This window comes from Natrix helvetica (genome assembly GCF_964273705.1).
Source record: "Natrix helvetica genome assembly, chromosome: 7".
Taxonomy (NCBI): Eukaryota; Metazoa; Chordata; class Lepidosauria; order Squamata; family Natricidae; genus Natrix; species Natrix helvetica.
Window position 1 is genome coordinate 4071372 of NC_138558.1, and position 15538 is coordinate 4086909.

Below are 15538 nucleotides of genomic sequence, written 5' to 3' on the forward strand. Positions count from 1 at the left end.
TGACTCTGGGCAACTTGGAAAATTTTTAATTAGTGCCAAAATACAATATAAAACATAGCACTACGTGTAGCAGTTAAGGAGTCGAACTAGTCTAAACAAAAGAAGGCAGCTAGTCCTTGACTTACAACGGTTCATTTAGTGACCATTTGAAGTTACACTGGAAAAAAGTGACTTATGATCCTTTTGCACACTTACAACTGTTGCAACATCCTAGCAGTCATGTGATCAAAATTGAGATGCTTGGCAACTGACTTGTATTTATGACGGTCACAGTGTCCCGGGGTCACGTAATTCCCTTTTAACGACCTTCTGACAAGCCAAGTCGACGGGGAAGCGTGTCACTAACTGAACAGCTGCAGTGATTCACTTAACAATTATCCCTTCCTTTCTTTTTCACTTAACAACTGTGGCAAGGAAAGTCGTAAAATGGGCCACAACTCACTTAATAGCTGTCTCGCTTAGCGATGGAAATTTTGGCCTCATTGTGGTCGTAAGTCGAGGACTACCTGTATATCCTGGGTGTGGGGGGGGGATATGCTTCAGAATGCTTTGAGGTCTTTCAGATTTTGTCTGAAATGGTATAGGTTTTCCTGCCTGAACAGGGAGTTGGTCTAGAAGACCTTCAAGGTCCTTCCCAGCTCTATTCTGTTCTGTTTGGTTCTGTTCTGTTTATTCTATTTTCCCTTCCCTTCCCTCTTCCTCTCTGTCTCTCCTTCTCTTCCCTTCCCCTCTCTCCCCTTCTTCCTCTCTTCCATTATCCCTTCCTTTCTTTTTCCTTCACTTTTCTTCCTTTCTTTTCCCTCCCTTTCCTTCCCTCTTCCTCTGTCTCTCCTTCTCTTCTCTTCCCTTCTTCCTCTCTTCCATTATCCCTTCCTTTCTTTTTCCTCCCTTCCCTTCCCCCTTCCTCTCTGTCTCTCCTTCTTCCCTTCCCTTATCCTTCCCTTATCCCTTCCTTTCTTTTTCCTTCACTTTTCTTCCTTTCTTTTCCCTCCCTTTCCTTCCCTCTTCCTCTGTCTCTCCTTCTCTTCTTTTCCCTTCCCCTCTCTTCCCTTCTCCCTTCCTTTCTTTTTCTTTCACCTTTCTTCCTTTCTTTTCCCTCCCTTCCCTTCCCTCTTCCTCTCTGTCTCTCCTTCTTCTGTCCCCCTCCCCTTCCCTTCTCTTTTCTACTTTCTATTTTGTTCCATTCCATATTTTCCTATTCTATTCAATTCCATTCCATTTTCCATTCCATTTTCTATTCCATTTTCTATTCCATTTTCTATTCTATTTATTCTCTATCAAAAGATAATCCTAGAGAGACTCGGTGTCATTCTTTTGGTTGACGGTCTTCTCCTGTTGTGTGTGTGTCTGTGTGTGTGTTTTTTTGTAGGTCCACAGAAGAAATCATTGCACTTTTTATTTCCATCACATTCGTGCTCGATGCCCTGAAAGGAATCACAAAAGGTAAATCTGATGGGGAAAAAAATCTCACCTGGCTACTACATTATTTCTTCTTTAACGACAGACTAGGCCGTTCTGCAGAAAACAAGGCGGCCCATGCTCAAATACGAGACTGTTTCAACAGTGAACAGCAAATTGTGCTTTCAGGTTAGGCTTAAACACCACCACACCCCCCCAAAAAAGATGCATTTACAGGTAGTCCTCGACTTACAACAGTTCATTTAGTGACCGTTTGAAGTTACAACACCACTGAAAAAGGTGACTTCTTGTTGTGGCCAGCCAGCAGAACTGTGGCAGACTCAGACAGTTAGGAGGCTGGGGAGGAACATGGCCCAGTCCTGGAGTCTGGGGAAGGCTCTGTGTTGGAGGCAGAGAGCGGGCCAAAAACCGTATGCCAGTTGTCAGCTGCCTTCGGAGTCAGACATCAGTGAGGCAGAGGAACAGCTGGAGCCTGTTCCCAGAGTGCGCATGCGCAGAGTTGCCAGACGAAGGAAAGAGCTAAAGAACAGGGGTCGACTTGGGAGTAAGGCCACAGGTGGACAATGAATGGCCCCTCCCAGAGGGAATAAAAGAGGAGCGAAAGGGGAGTGGAGCTTGCAGGAGACAATCAGTTCGCTTAATTCGTGACTCTGCGAGACTCCTGGCCAAGTATTTCCTTGTACAGCTTTGCGTCTAGAAGCTCTCGGCCTGGCAACTCTCCAAGGACTGATAAGGTCTGTGGTTGCAATTCACCTTTGAAAATCTTATTGCCGGGACTTTCCTGTATGTGAATGCTAGGAATTAATACAATAAAATACAATAGCAGAGTTGGAAGGGACCTTGGAGGTCTTCTAGTCCAACCCTCTGCCTAGGCAGGAAACCCTATACCGTTTCAGACAAATGGCTATCCAACATCTTCTTAAAGACTTCCAGTGTTGGGCCATTCACAACTTCTGGAGGCAACTTCTGCTCCACTGGTTAATTGTTCTCACTGTCAGGAAATTTCTCCTCAGTTCTAAGTTGCTTCTCTCCTTGATTAGTTTCCACCCATTGCTTCTTGTCCTGCCTTCAGGTGCCTTGGAGAATAGCTTGACTCCCTCTTCTTTGGGGCAGCCCCTGAGATTCACATTGTCCAAATAAAATTCACATTGTCCAAATAAAAAGGGGTGGGGTTTTTTTTCGGGACAAGGAGTCTGCTTTTGTGAAGCCTAGGTCAGAACACTTATGACCATTTTTTACACCTACGACCATTGCAGCATCCCCATGGTCACGTGGTTTACATTCAGGTGCTTGGCCGCGGACTCACGCTTATGACGGTTGCAATGTCCTGGGATCACGTGCTCCGCTTTTGAGGCCGCTTCCGGGGTTTTATCTGTGCCTTAAATGAGCCTCCAAGGGTCAGATAAACCTCCAACGACTCTCAGAGAGAGCGCTAACGACCAGAGGACTGCAAGGAAGATAAATCCTTCTTCCCTTTTCCACCATTCACTCAGAACCGAGGAAGCTTCTCGGTTGAGAAGCAAAACCTCTTCAAGGAAAAAAACGCCTAAAGTTTGAAAACAAAGTTTTTTAATTTATTTTTTGTTACATATTTTAACTTCTTTTATGAACAAAGTCTTGTCCTGGTTTCCCCCCTCCCCCCACCTTTGCATCTTCTATTATCCATATTACATATTACATCATATTTCCATTTTACATTTCAGTCGTCTTATTCTTATTCCCTATTCTCCCGCTTAATTTAATGTTTTTCTTAATATATAAACAATATCCTTTTGCTTCTCAAAGTTAATCCAATGTAATATACCATTTCCATCTGTTATTCTGTTTTACTATTAATAGTACACATCCTCAAGTTTTGTTTTTATATAGTAAACATTTCATTTAATTAGTTATCCGCAAGTAGTCATTTTAATCTATATCCCATACATTTTGTTGAATATATACCGCTGGCTATATTTATTTACCAAGTTTCATTCTATTCTTCTAGCAAATCCTTTTCTTTCTTTCCTCCTTTCAACCATTTACTCTTAGTCTCTCAGGAACTTCACTTCTCTCATATTCTCTTCTCTCTACCCATTTGCCTAGTTTTTTTTTCTTTTTCTGGACCTTAAAATTCCTGCATTTTCCCTTTCCGATCTTTTTTCTCCTTTTTAATTTTGTTGTTTCAATATCTATACAATACAATACAATAGCAGAGTTGGAAGGGACCTTGGAGGCCTTCTAGTCCAACCCCCTGCCTAGGCAGGAAACACTATGCCGTTTCAGACAAATGGCTATCCAACATCTTCTTAAAGACTTCCAGTGTTGGAGCATTCACAACTTCTGGAGGCAACTTCTGTTCCACTGATTAATTGTTCTAACTGTCTGGAAATTTCTCCTCAGTTCTAAGTTGCTTCTCTCCTTGATTAGTTTCCATCCATGGCTTCTTGTCCTGCCCTCAGGTGCCTTGGAGAATAGGTTGACCACTTCTTCTTTGGGGCAGCCCCTGAGATATTGGAAGACTGCTATCATGTCTCCCCTAGTCCTTTTCATTAGACCTACCCAGTTCCTGCAACCGTTCTTCCTATGTTTTAGTCTCCAGTCCCCTAATCCTCTTTCTTGCTCTTCTCTGCACTCTTTCTAGAGTCTCCACATCTTTTCTACATCGTGGTGACCAGAACTGGATGCAAATATTCCAAGTGTGGCCTTACCAAGGCATTATAAAGCGGCATCAACACTTCACGTGATCTTGATTCTATCCCTCCGTTTATGCAGCCTAGAACTGTGTTGGCTTTTCTGGCAGCTGCTGCACACGTCTGGCTCCTATTTAAATGGTTGTCCACTAGGACACCAAGATCCCTTTCACAGTTACTACTACTGAGCAAGGTACCACCTATACTGTACCTGTGCATTCCGTTTTTGTTGCCTAAATGTAGAACCTTACTCTTTTCACCATTGAATTTCATTTCTTCAATCTCTCCTCAATTCTTTAAAATGGGGTTCTTCTTATGGGGGAGCCTCCCAAGGCCTCCCTTTCGCCCACACCCCTATGGTGTGGGCAACAGACTCAAACTCAACCCCTCCAAGACCGAGTGGCTATGGGTACCGGCACCTCGGTTCAGCCAGCTGACACCATCGCTGGCCATAGGGGGCGAACAACTGTCCCCTGTGGAGCGGGCGCGCAATTTGGGCGTCCTCCTTGATGCCCAGCTGTCACTGGAGGACCATGTGGCAGCCGTGGCAAGGGGGGCGTTCCACCAGGTTCGCCTGGTGCGCCAATTTGCGCCCCCTACTGGACCGGAGTGCCCTGCGCACGGTCACTCATGCGCTGGTGACGTCTCGCCTGGACTACTGCAATGCCCTCTACATGGGGCTTCCCTTGGGACGCATCCGGAGACTGCAGCTAGTTCAGAACGCAGCCGCGCGGGTTATCATGGGGAGTACACGTTACTCCCACGTAACACCGCTCCTGCGCGAGCTGCACTGGCTACCTGTGGCATTTCGGGTGCATTTCAAGGTATTGATCACCATCTTTAAAGCGCTCCATGGCATAGGACCTAGATATCTGCAGGATCGCATCCTACCACACACGTCCCTGCGACCTATTCGCTCACACAGGGAGGGACTCCTCCTGGTGCCGTCCGCTAGGCAGTGTCAGCGGGCGACACCTAGGAGTAGGTCCTTCTCTGTGATGGGCCCAACCCTCTGGAATGACCTCCCCCCCGACATTCGAACCACTTCTGACCTCCGCTCCTTCCGTCAAAAGTTAAAGACTCACCTATTTCAATCAGCTGGCCTGGCACTCTCTTAGTTTTACCTCCCGGGGATTTATTTTAATTGGGTTTGGGTTTTTAATTGGGGATGTTTTTAGGGTTTTAGAATATATTTATTTCTTGTACAGCCTGTCTCCTCCATCCAAATGTATTTAATTGTTTTATGATTGTATTTTTATCTGCATTGACTGTACACCGCCCCGAGTCCCTTTTTGGGAGAGGGGGCGCTCTAGAAATCCAAGAAATAAATAAATAAATAAATAAATAAATAAATAAATTAATTAATTAATTAATAAATAAATAAATAAATAAATAAATAAATAAATGGGATGTTTACCATCTTTAAAGCGCTCCATGGCATAGGACCTAGTTATCTGCAGGATCGCATCCTACCACACACGTCCCTACGACCAATCCGCTCACACAGGGAGGGACTCCTCCTGGTGCCGTCCGCTAGGCAGTGTCAGCGGGCGACACCTAGGAGTAGGTCCTTCTCTGTGATGGGCCCAACCCTCTGGAATGACCTCCCCCCCGACATTCGAACCACTTCTGACCTCCGCTCCTTCCGTCAAAAGTTAAAGACTCACCTGTTTCAATCAGCTGGCCTGGCACTTTCTTAGTTTTGCCTCCCGGGGATATATTTTAACTGGGTTTGGGTATTTTAATTGGGGATGTTTTTTAGGGTTTCCATAGCATATTTATTTCTTGTACAGTCTCATCTCCTCCACCTAAATGTTTAGTATTTAATTGTTTTATATTATTTATATTGTTATTCATGTATTTTATCTGCATTTTATCTGACTGTACACCGCCCCGAGTCCCTTTTTGGGAGAGGGGGCGGTTTAGAAATCTAAAGAAATAATAATAATAATAATAATAATAATAATAATAATAATAATAATAATAATAATAATAATAATAATAATAATAATAATAATAATGTGTTACCCCATAGCTTCCTGCCCCTCGTTTCTACCCAGCCCTGGGGTCTGCTTCCTCACCCCCCACCCCACTTTAGAGACATTCCTGGGGGGGGGACACACCCCAGCAATCCCATCCCTCGGCCAGCCTTCTTTCTTGCAAAATCAGACAAGCGGCCCCTCATTTTTGACATGGGGGGGAGGAGGGGTGACACAATTTGCAGGTGTGAGGTTGTCAGCTGTCAGCTTTTCAGGATGAAAGAGACCCACACTAGGACTGTCGTAATTTCCTCCATCAAAGGCGAGCGACGTAAATAGTCATTTCCCTTTTTTTTTTGCTTTTTACTCCCCCCCCAACCCTCTCTCTCCCCCCCCCTCTCTCTCCCCCACCCACCCACTCACTGTCGCTGAAAACAATTTTAATCCTTTGTTCCGATCTCCGACCACCTCCCCTCCCCGTAGCTCGGATGCTACCGTTCAGCTGTCCGGTTTTCCCTCTGAAAGGAAGATTAGCGGAATATTTTCTTTTCACACATGACGCTTTCATGCAACACCGGGCAGGAAAGGGGGGGGGGCTGTTTTGCACCACATTGCAAGAGGGGGAAGGGAAGGGGGGGTATGCAAGGCTACTGCCCTCCCTTTTCGGCGGCCTCCAATTCTGTTTCCGTTTTTCAACGCCGGTGATACAACTCTCTACCTATTTGCCCCATATAGCCCCGTTTGATCTTGACTTTTGCTCTCCGGCAGGAAACACAACGGCTGAGCCTTCGAAGCAAACAAGTCATTGCTCATGAGATCACAGGGACCTTAAATAACCCCCTTGCCCTACTGACAAACAGACACACACACACACACGCACAACAAGATATGTAGTTTTGTTAGGCTGTTGCAGCCGCTGATAAATAAAACGAGTCCCTCCGTTCAGCTGCCAGGATGAAAAGTGGCTGCAAATGGTGACCTCCTAAACCTTTGGGACAGGGACGCTCAGTGGCTAAGATGCTGAGCTTGTCGATCAGAAAGGTGGGCAGTTCGAATCCCTAGCGCCGCAAAACGGAGGGAGCTCCCGTGACTTGTCCCAGCTTCTGCCAACCGAGCAGTTCGAAAGCACGTAAAAAATGCAAGTAGACAAATAGGAACCACCTTGGGTGGGAAGGGAACAGCATTCCGTGCGTCTTCGGTGTTTAATGCCGGCCACAAGACCACCGAGACGTCTTCGGACAGCGCTGGCTCTTCGGCTTTGAAACGGAGAGGAGCACCGCCCCCTAGAGTCGGGAACGACTAGCACATATTTGCGAATGGGAGCCTTTACCTTTAAATCTTCGGGAAGGGAATGCCGGAAGCCATTGGCACTAGCAATTGGGAAAGATAAAAGTATACGTACTGTATATGGGGCAACAAAGTTGGAAGGGTCCTTGGAGGTCATCTAGCCCAGCCCCCACTGCTCAGGCAGCAGACCCTTATATCATTGCGGACAAATGGATTTCCAACCTCTTCTTTAAAACTTCCATCGTTAGAGGAGCACCCACTACTTCTGGAGGCAGCTCGTTCCCCTGATTAATTGATACACGTAGCCAGAATAACAGAGTTGGAAGGGACTTTGGAGGTCATCTAATCCAACCCCCTGCTGAGGCAGGAGACCCTATACGATTGCAGACAAATGGTTGTCCAATGTCTTTCTGAAAACCTCCAGTGTTGGGGCATTCACAACTTCTGGAAGCAAAGGAGTTCCACTGATTAATTGTCCTCACTGTCAGGAAGTTTCTCCTTAGTTCTAAGTTGCTTCTCTCCTTGATTAGTTTCCACCCGTTGCTTCTTGTTCTGCCCTCAGGTGCTTTGGAGAATAGCTTGACTCCCTCTACTTTGTGGCAGTCCTTCAAGACTGCTATCATGTCTCCCCTAGTCCTCCTTTTGCAAGATCTAGTTTGTAGGAGTACGGTGACCCTCTTTTCCCTACAGTGAGAAGTTATATTTACAGTCTGCAGAGCATTTCAAATTCAATCAGTTTTAGATGCGCAGCACCCTGTCATAAGGGAGTAAGGAAGCGTTTCCATATTTGGAAAGTATCTCACGCTCAAAAGAGCTTTGTTTTGAAACCGAGCGTAGAGATGGTGGGGATAGGATTCCTGAGAGATAGGAAGAAAAGCCTCTACCAAGCCAGTGGTCAGAAAAGTATTGTCCAACTCCCCCCCCCTCCCCGCTTTCTCCATCCTCCAGCCAGAACGAAGAGATTGGAGAGGAAGGGATTATAAGAGAGTAAGCTTTGTGTGAAATAAAGGCAATCCTCAATTGTTTTACCGCAACTGGGACCAAAGTTTCCATTGCTAACCAAGCCGGTTGTTGAGTGCAAAGCCAATTTTTGTGATCTTTTATTGCCACAGTTGTTAACCAAATGTCTGCAGTTGTGAAGTGAACCACTTGCCATATTTTTCAGAATATAAGATGCACCTCCCCCCCCCCAAAAAAAAACAGGGTGGAAATTTAGGTGCGTCTTATACATTGAATGTAGCCCCATCCACCCACCGCCCCCCACCCTTTGGCCTCTGCCTCCCAGCAATTTCCCTCCTTGCAGCAAATGGGGAAAATGGGGCTTGAGGAGGCTGCAATAGGCTATGGCAATCCCTGCAGCCTGAAACAGCTGATGATGGGGAGGCACTTAAACTGAAAGTGAAACTTGATGTTTGCTCCACCAGGCAAATTGCTGGGAGGCAGAGGCAGATTTTTTTTTCTTGTGCTAATCAGGCTGTTTGCTGCAAGGAGGTAAGTCAATAACTATAAATGCCTATAGAAAGTTCAATTTATTAGACTTATTTTTTTAAAGACTGCTTTATTCTTGTTCTAGACAGCTTAACAAAATGAAGAAGCTTTTTAAAATAAACACTTGATCTGAAGAGGCCCAGTTCTATTGTATCTTCTTTTAAACAGCAGAGAATAAGGTATACTGCCAGAAAGCACATCAATTTTAGCAGCATCTGTACAAGTATAGTCTGAAATGTAACACTACTGCAACTGTTTGTTGCTGTTTGTTGCAAGGAGCACTGTTTGTTGCAAGGAGGCAAATTGCTGGGAGGCAGAAGCAGATTTTTTCCCCCCTTGTTTTCCTCCCCAAAAGCTAGGTGCGTCTTATACTTTGGAGCGTCTTATACTCCAAAAAATACGGTAATTTCCCTACCGGTTCGCAACGGTAATTTCCCTACCAGTTCGCAAATGTGAGCAAATCGGTAGGGAAAGTAAGGGCTCCGTCCACGCATGCGCCTTGGCTTGAAAACGTGCCTAAATAGGACGGCATAGAGCCGGGGCGCATAGACGGGCCCACCCGCGATTTCCACTACCGGCTCGGGTGAACCAATCCGAACCGTCTGAACACCGCCTCTGATCGGAATCCTGCTGGAAAGATCAGGTAGCCGGGGAGGCTACAGTCACCATAAACACTGTACATACTGGTTGTTGAGCACTCAAATTTTGATCACATGGCCATGAGAAGGCTGCATCATTTCACGTGCGAGTACCAGTTGTACGTTCCGGTGCGCATGCACGCAATGGAACCCGGAAGAGCAGCTGGCGCCGTGCACATGCACACTAGCCAGCTGCTCTCTTCCGGCGCTCCAGCGCACACATGTGTGCTCCCGTTTCGGCACTTGGTGCCGAAAAGGTTAGCCATCACTGGTCTAAACAAAGGTGTAAAAAAAATTGTTGTAACCCTTCTGCTACCTACCCTACCTTCTTTTCTTTTTCTCCCCAGTTTTTACAAACTACTATCACGGCCCCAGATCTCACAGTCTGACCATCAACAACACCAACTTACTGCTGAACCTCTCCACCGAACGTTCATCCATGGGAAATCAGAGCGACGGTCCGTCGGCCACCGCGCATGAGGGGCGGGAAACAGCCGTGCTCAGTCTCATGCTGATGCTAGGGACTTTGTGGCTTGGTCACACCCTCTACCAGTTCAAGAAAAGGTAAGCTACTTCCTGTGTAAGTTTTGTGCACGGCACCCGGTGACCAGTTCTCCCCGTCGGCGTTTCTCAACCTTGGCGACTTGAAGAGGTGTGGACTTCCAACTGCCAGAATCCCCCAGCCAGCCATCTAGATCAGGGGTCTCCAAGACTGGTGGACTTCAACTCCCAGAATCCCCCAGCCGTGCCTCTTGAAGCTGCCATGGTTGAGGAATGCTGCTCAAAATATCCATTTTGGAAGACGAGGGCAAAATCGGTGTAAGAGAACGAATTGGAGAGAGGAAAGGATATTTCAAAAGCAGCAGAGAAAGGGGAAACCGTTCAGAAAAGGCCATTGACAGGGTTAAAGGGACTTGGTAGGAGGAGCTGCCATCTTAGACAAACAAGCCAACAATAAACAATGGGCTAATCAAGAAACTACCAAGAAGAAAACAATACAACCTTCCCAATACCAGGAGGGCAGCCCACTTGGATATAAACAGAGAGCCAACCCACTCCCTTCTAGCACTGATGATGTTACCAAGTTGGGCCATGAAATGCCTATAAGAAAATCACAAAGCTCAGGGGGCATCAAGTCCCCACAGTCCTCTCCCCCTCCTCCCCCTCCTCACAAAGCCCACTCCCTTCTAGCACTGATATTGTTGCCTAGTTGGGTCATGAAACACCTGCAAGAAGACAACCAAGCTCAGAGGACAGCAAGAACCCCATAGTTGTTTTCCTGCTCCTCCTGCTCCTCTCTACAAAGCCCACTCCCTTATAGCACTGATAATGTTACCTAGTTGGGTCATTAAACGTCTGAAAGAAGGCAACCAAGTTCAGAGAACAGCAAGGACCCCATAGTTCTCCCTCTTTCTCCTCCTCCTCCTCCTCCTCCTCCTCCTCCTCCTCCTCTTCCTCTTCTTCTTCTTCTTCTTCTTCTTCTTCTTCTTCTTCTTCTTTTTCTTTTCTTTTTCTTCTTCTTCTTCCCCTTCCTCCTCCTCCTCCTCCTCCTCCTCCTCCTCACAAAGCCCACTCCCTTCTAGCACTGATATTATTACCTAGTTGTGTCATTAAACGTCTGAAAGAAGGCTCAGAGAGCAAGGACCCCCATGCTATCATTTCTCCCCCCCCCCAAAAAAAAACCCTTATACTCTTGAACCTTGTTCAACAGAATTCAACAGAGAAAGTCAGGCTGAGTGATGGACAAGATAGGCATGGATGTTGGCATCTTGACCGAACATTCAAAACTTGGCCAACCAACATGCCTCTTGAGGGATGTTCTAATGATGCTCCTTGAGCCGCTGAAGCGAGCTCACTCTACTTTGGGCCAGAAATAGTTGGAGTTTCATTCCGACCATTCAACCACTTTCAACGGGGTAGTAGTTGGTATTCCTCACTTGGTCTTTCTAATTTCGTTGCAGCCCGTACCTCCATCCTCGCGTCCGGGAAATCCTTTCGGATTGTGCGCTGCCTATTTCTGTCCTCACCTTCTCTGTGATCGGATCCCATTTCTTCGAGGAAATAAAAAGTAAGTTCTCTGAGAGCTTGCGGTGTGTTGAAGTTGAAGGGAGTAGAGATGTGGAGCGTGAATTTATCTTTCGAATTCATTTGGGCACGAATCTCCTTTTCGCTGTTGTGGCCCGCAAGTGCCCAGCAGAGCTGGGGAGTGAGGAGGTTGGGGAGGAAGATGGGCCAGTCCTGGAGTCTGGGAAAGGCTCGGATGAGGGCTCTGCGTCAGAGGCAGAGAGAAGGCCAGGGCCGTATGCCAGTTCTCAGCTGCCTTCGGAGTCAGACATCAGTGGGGCAGAAGAACAGCTGGAGCCTGTTCCCAGTGTGCGCATGCGCAGAGCTGCCAGGAGAAGGGAACAGCTCGCAAATCAGGGGCGACTTGGGAGTAAAGTCACAGGTGGACGGTGAATGGCCCCTCCCAGAGGACATAAACAACTTCCTTCCAGAAGTTGTGAATGCTCCAGCACTGGAAGTTTTTAAGAAGATGTTGGATAACCATTTGTCTGGTAGGGTTTCCTGCCTAATTGGGGTTGGACTAGAAGACCTCCAAGGTCCCTTCCAACTCTGCCATTATATATTCTATTCTAAAATACCTCACAAAAAGTTATTCCTGGCCAAACAACCCAAGTACCAAACTAAATCTCCACAGCAAATTATCCACTATCAGCCTGAGTGGCTTTCTTTCAACTCGCCCGTATAATTCCTCGCTGATCACCAAGCGTGTATTCGCAGATATTAAATTGTCTGAATGATTCTAGTCCACAGTTTAATTTCGCTCTCATGGGGGAAAAGGCCCTCTTCCTGAGGGATTGGGGGGGGTTGTTTTTGAGGGGGAAAAAACTTTTATTCCCCCCCCCCCCCCAATTATTCTGGCAGCTGGCAAAAGGGCTGCCTCGTTATCGAAGGCAGGAAGGACCGCTGACGGACAGACAGATGTAAAAGGGATGAGTTTGACTCACAGGTGTTTTTTTAAATGCTGTTATTTTGCATTTTCCTCATTCAATGGCGCAAACAGCCCAGAACATCTGCTTAGGAGCATCAGATGTTGAAGGAAATCGAAAATATTATCCACGGTTGCATCAGCCGAACGGATCACCTTTTCCGCAGTAGGAAGGGGGAAAACGGATTCTCCGTCCGCCGAATGACGTGGGTTGGAGACGGGTGGACAGGGATGAAAGGGAATTAAGGAGCCCCCTTTGCCTGGGTCGCATTCCGCCCATTTGGAACCAGAAAGGGGCAAAACCTCTGCAGATGCGCTGACCCGACACACAGCAGTTTCCGTGCTGCCTTGTTGGAAAGCCACAACCTCCTTAATTTAAATTTAAATTTCATTGTTTTTGCTTTTCCCTGGAAGGATGCACAAAATCCACCTCGAATGCTAAGAGGGGAAGCTTGCCTTTACATCTGTTTGTTTCATTTATTTTTACCTATTTATTGGCATCCTGCCTTTATCCCTGCTTCTAAATCACTCAAGGTGGGGAACTATACCTAATAGGTCTTCGCCTTCCGATTTTCCCCACAACAACCTTCTGAGGTGGGTTGGGTTGAGAGAGAGGAGCACTGGCCCCAAATCCCCCAGCTGGGTTTCAGGCCTAAGAGAGGACTAGAACTCACTGTCACCTGGTGATTGAGTGAAAGTCACCTAGCCGGCTTTCATGCCTAAGGTAGGACTAGAACTTACCGTCACCTGGTGATTGAGTGAAAGTCACCTAGCCAGCTTTCATTCCTAAGGACTAGAACTCACTGTTACCTGGTGATTGACTGAAAGTCACCTAGATGGATTTCATGCCTAAGGTAGGACTAGAACTCACCGTCACCTGGTGATTGAGTGAAAGTCACTAGCCAGCATTCATTCCTAAGGCAGGACTAGAACTCACCATCACATGGTGATTGAGTGAAAGTCACCTAGCCAGCTTTCATGCCTAAGATAGGACTAGAACTCACCGTAACCTGGTGATTGGCCCAAAGTCACCCAGCTGGCTTTCATGCCTAAAGTAGGACTAAAACTCACCATCACCTGGTGATTGAATGAAAGTCACCTAGCTGGCTTTCATTCCTAAAGGCAGGACTAGAACTCACCATTACCTGGTGATTGAGTGAAAGTCACCTAGCTGGTTTTCATGCCTAAGGTAGAACTAAAACTCACTATCCACCTGGCGTTTGGCCCAACTCACCAAGCTGGCTTTCCTGCCTAAAGTAGGACTAGAATACACAATCACCTGGTGATTGGCCCAAAGTCACGAAGCTGGCTTTTGTGCCTAACTTAAGGTCGGACTAGAACTCATCATCTCCTTGTCCTTTTAAAACTTGTGGACTTCAATTCCCAGAATTCCGCTGCCAGGAAGGAAGGAAGGAGGGAAAAACAGCTCTGGCTGGGGAATTCTGGGAGTTGAAGTCCACAAGTCTTAAAGTTGCCAAGGCTGGACACCCTTATCATTCCAGGCAAATGACTTTCCAGTCTCTTCTTGAAGACTTCCAATGATGAAGCACCCATCACCTTATCGTTGAGTCTGTACACTTCTTTGTGTTTTGCAGTGTCCAAATTTAACTACAATCAGTCGGAGAGCTTGTTCGTCTTGGCGCCCCTGAAAGACCTCTACCTTGGATCGGTGATGAGCGCCATGGGTCTGGGATTTCTGCTGTCTATGCTATTCTTCATAGAGCAAAACATTGTGGCCTCGCTCACCAACGCCCCAGAGAACAGGTAAGGCAGGGGGTGAAATCCAGCAGGTTCTGACAGGTTCTGGGTTTACCGGTAGTGGAAATTTAGCGTAGTTTGGAGAACCAGCAAATGCCACCTCTGAGTCAACCTTGAGCTGGTCAGAATCGAACTGCTGGCAGTCGGCAGAATTAGCCTACAATGCTGCATTCTAACCACTCTGCCACGATGGCTCTTACAACAGCTGTCTGCAAGTTTGCCCATAGAATTATAAAGCTCTCTGCCTCATTTGCTCTTTAAAAATGCAACCAGAAATTGACTTTTAAGTATTAAACCTAAATGGGAGGCGGTGGCTCAGAGGCTAAGACGCTGAGCTTGTCGATCAGAAAGGTGGGCAGTTCGGCGGTTCGAATCCCTAGCGCCGCATAACGGAGTGAGCTCCCGTGACTTGTCCCAGCTTCTGCCAACCTAGCAGTTCGAAAGTATGTAAAAAAATGCAAGTAGGAAAATAGGAACCACCTTCGGTGGGAAAGAAACAGCGTTCCGTGCGCCTTCGGCGTTGAGTCATGCCGGCCACATGACCACAGAGACGTCTTCGGATAGCGCTGGCTCTTCGGCTTTGAAACGGAGATGAGCACCGCCCCCTGGAGTCGGATGTAAGGCTGAGTCAATCTTGAGCCTGGTGAGATTTGAACTGCCAAATTGCAGGCAGCCAGCAGTCAGCAGAAGTAGCCTGCAGTACCACACACTAACCACTGCGCCGCCAAGGCTCAGAATGGTTCTGGCTTGGACCCGTGTTCCTACACCGAACCTTGATTCTAACCAAGGATTTTACTCCAGGTTGGTGAAGGGGACGGCTTATCACTGGGACCTCCTCCTGGTGGCACTGATCAACACTGGGCTGTCCGTCTTCGGGTTACCCTGGATCCACGCTGCCTTTCCTCACTCACCGATGCATGTCCGAGCCCTGGCCTATGTGGAGGAAAGAGTTGAGAACGGTCACATCTACGAGACGTAAGTCCTGTCGAAAACTTGCTCTGTTTGGGTTGAGTCCAAAGCCCTCTGATGGCTGCGAAATCCACTAAAATTTGAACGGGGAGAATTTCTCAAAGCGAACCCTTCGCTACTGATAGTCTTCAACTTACAATAATTCGTTTAGTGACCATTCAAAGTGACCATGGCACTGAAAAAAGTGACTTATGGCCTCTATACTATTCACCTTTAACAACCATCGCGGCATCCCCAAGGATGTCACGTGATCAAAATTCGGACGCTTGGCAACTGACTCATACTTACGACGATTGTAATATTCCAAAGAGTTACGTGATCCCCTTTTATGACCTTCTG

General features: G+C 46.9%; 1 protein-coding gene across 1 annotated transcript in view; it reads left to right on the top strand.

Annotated features, from left to right (window-relative positions):
- The window catches only part of SLC4A11 (solute carrier family 4 member 11), a 166319-nt gene that overhangs the window by 123807 nt on the left and 26974 nt on the right, over positions 1-15538 (top strand). Inside the window, exons 10-14 of the mRNA XM_081960283.1 lie at positions 1370-1443; positions 9831-10047; positions 11445-11551; positions 14068-14236; positions 15032-15205. Of these exons, the coding sequence (XP_081816409.1) occupies positions 1370-1443; positions 9831-10047; positions 11445-11551; positions 14068-14236; positions 15032-15205 (741 nt within the window). The remainder of the gene's footprint in view (positions 1-1369; positions 1444-9830; positions 10048-11444; positions 11552-14067; positions 14237-15031; positions 15206-15538) is intronic.